The sequence below is a fragment of the Agelaius tricolor genome, unplaced genomic scaffold (genome assembly GCF_023055355.1).
Source record: "Agelaius tricolor isolate 1412-34295 unplaced genomic scaffold, bAgeTri1.0.p SCAF_64, whole genome shotgun sequence".
Lineage (NCBI taxonomy): Eukaryota > Metazoa > Chordata > Aves > Passeriformes > Icteridae > Agelaius > Agelaius tricolor.
In genome coordinates this window covers 1,708,091-1,710,590 of record NW_027269324.1, presented here as the reverse complement: position 1 = coordinate 1,710,590, position 2,500 = coordinate 1,708,091, and the positions used below count along the sequence as shown (strand labels likewise).

General features: G+C 81.1%; 1 protein-coding gene and 1 non-coding gene across 2 annotated transcripts in view; one reads left to right on the top strand and one right to left on the bottom strand.

The window, feature by feature from the left end:
- LOC139605321 (collagen alpha-1(I) chain-like) overlaps positions 1–2,417 on the bottom strand; it is a 2,626-nt gene extending 209 nt beyond the window's left edge. The window contains exons 1-2 of the mRNA XM_071456681.1: positions 1,078–2,417; positions 1–1,007 (exon numbers count right to left, since the gene is read on the bottom strand). The exon at positions 1–1,007 is cut by the window's left edge and continues 209 nt beyond it. Coding sequence (XP_071312782.1) covers positions 1–1,007; positions 1,078–2,417 — 2,347 coding nt within the window. The remainder of the gene's footprint in view (positions 1,008–1,077) is intronic.
- Positions 2,418–2,474: 57 nt separating this feature from the next.
- Positions 2,475–2,500, top strand: part of LOC139605327 (5.8S ribosomal RNA) — a 153-nt gene continuing 127 nt past the window's right edge. The window contains exon 1 of the ribosomal RNA XR_011684315.1: positions 2,475–2,500. This exon is cut by the window's right edge and continues 127 nt beyond it. This is a non-coding gene — a ribosomal RNA (5.8S ribosomal RNA).

Here is a 2,500-nt window from a genome sequence, read left to right as displayed (position 1 = left end):
CCGGTCGCCGGCGCGCGTGCGGGCCGCCCTGGCGCCGCGGCCCGAGTTCTCCCGAGCTCGGCTCTCTCCTCGGCGTTGCGCGCGAGATCGGCCGCCCGGGTGCCGGGAGGGAGGGGTGCTCGGCACGGCCCCTCCCGGAGGCGCGCCCGTCCCCTTCCCTCGCCGCTTGGCCAAAAGGGCGAGGGAGCCGGGTGGCGGGGGCGCCTTCGGGGCCCCGGAGGAGGCGGCTCCTCCGGCCCTTCCCGCACCGGGGAGCAGCGGGGGCCTTTGCCGGCCGCGGCAGAGTGTCCCGCTCTCGGGCCGAGCGGCCTCCCTTCTCGCGCGCGGCCGAGGAAGTCCGAGGGCCGAGGCCTCCGGGCGTTCCGGGCCGCGCTGGGTGGCGCGCGCGCGCGCCCGAGGTCGTGCTCGGTGGTCGGGCCCGCGTGTCCCCCGCGCCGGCGGGGCGGCCCGAGCCGCGGCGGTCCTCTCGGGCGCGCAGCGCCGGGCTACTGAGGGAAACCCCGGGCCCCGAGAAGGACGTGGCGGTGGTGGCGGCAGATGTCGGGCGCGCCCCCGCCGGTGGACGCTCCCCCGAGGGCGGCAGCGGGGGAGGCACCCCGGCGGGGCCATGCAGGTCGTTTCCCTCGCCCCAGGGCCAGGTACCTAGCGCTCGGCGCCTCGGCGGTCCCCCCCAGGTTTTCTTGCCCTCGGCGTCGTCAAACGCTGCGGGTTGGGCCGAAAGGGGGGCCGGCGGGGCCGGGCGGCGGTTTAAAGACTCGGGCGGCTCGGCGCGGCCCGCCGTGGCGGCGGCGGCGGCGGCGGTGGCGGCGGCGGCGGCGGCGGGCGTGTGCCGCGGGCGGTGGCCGTGCGGGGCGCCACGGAGGGGTGGGGAGCAGCTACTCCCGCCGATCCCCTGCGGTGGTTGTCCCGTGGCCACCGGCCGCGCTCCTCCGTCGCGGCCGTCGTCGTCGTCGTCCCCGCCGCGCGCCGCGGGCGGGGTCGACCGCGCCGCGCCGGGGAGGGGCGCCCTGCCCCCCCCTCTCCGCGGCCCGGCCTCGGCGGAGAGGCCGCGGCGCGCGGTCGGCCGCGGGGGCCGACCCGCCCGCCTCGTGGTAACGGGCGACGCCCGGCAGAGAGCGCGCGCTCTCTGCCCCTTCCTCGGCCGCGGGGCGACGGCCGCCGGGGCCCGCCCGCGCTCTCTCTCCTGGGCCCGCCGCCGCGGTCTCTGGCGCGCGCGGCGGCGCCGCGTCCGGCGCGTCCGGCGCCTCTCTTCCCCTCGACGGCCTTTCCTTCCTCGAAGGCGCGGCGCGGCGGCGCCGTCGTCCGCCGGCCGTCCCCTGGCTCGACCGCCCCGCCCGCCGGTGGGGGGGGGCGAGCGCTCGGCGGGCCCTCCGGCGGCGGAGGCCCGCGAGCGCGGGCGACCCCGTGGCGAGCGGCGGCGGCGCCGCTCGACGGGTGTCCCTCCCTGCGGGGACGGTCGGCCGGACGGCGCCCGCCGTCGGCCGGCGGCGGTCCCGTCCCGGGCTCCGCTCGTCGCCTCGCCTCCGTCGCCCTTGCCCGCGCGGCCGCGTGTGGGCCGCGCAGGAAGGCGTGCGGGGGCGGCCGCGGGGGCGCTCCTCCCCGCCCGGTCTCCGCGTGCGAACGAGGAGAGCGGGCGTTGCCCCCCGGCTCAGCCCCGCCGCGGCGCCTTCCCGCCGGGCGCGTGCCCGAGGCGAGGGGCCCCGGCGGTGCGAGGCGGCGGCGGCGGTGCCGGGCGTTGCCGCCCCGGCGGCGGCCGGGTCTGCCGTCCGGCAGGCCTCGGGCGCAGGCGACGCCGGCTCGGCTCTCGGTGGCGCCCGCCTCCGGGGCCGGCGGCGGAGCGCGTCCGCCGGTCGCTCGCCCGCCCGCCCGGCGGGGGAGCGGTCCCGCGGGAGGCGTGCCGGCGGGCTGTGCCGGTCGCCGTCGCGTGCCCGTCTCGAGCCCAGGGGAAAGGCCCGTGCCCGTGTGGTGGTGGGGGGAAGAGAGACAACGCCGGCCGCGCGGCGGCGCGGCGGCGCTCCGCGCCAGGCCCGCGGCGTCGGGGCCGAGGGGAGAGCCGGCGCGGCGCGGGGGCCGACGGCCGCGCGCCCCCGGCCGCGTGCCGTGTGCGTTGTGCGCGTCGTCCCGTGAAAGCGAGAAGCGGGCGGGCCGCCCTGTGCCCCCCGCGCGTCCGGCGCGCGCCGCCCGGCCCTCCGCGCGGAGGCCGGGCCGAGCCCGGGCGCCTGGGCCGCCTCCGAAGGACGGCGTGGGTGAGGTCGGCGTCTCCCCTCGCGGGGGGAGGCGGTCGGGGGCGCGGGCTCCCCCGCCTCTTGGCCGGCCTTCGGAGAGTGGGTTTGTTTTTTTCCTTTTTTTCCTCCCGTTTTCCGTGTGCTCGTACGGTCTCGGAAGCCAGGCGCGCGCCCGCGCGTCCTCGGCGGCATTGTCCTAAACCAAAAAAAAGGGGCCGCTCTGGCGTGAGCGGTGCCCGAAAGGCAGACAACTCTTAGCGGTGGATCACTCGGCT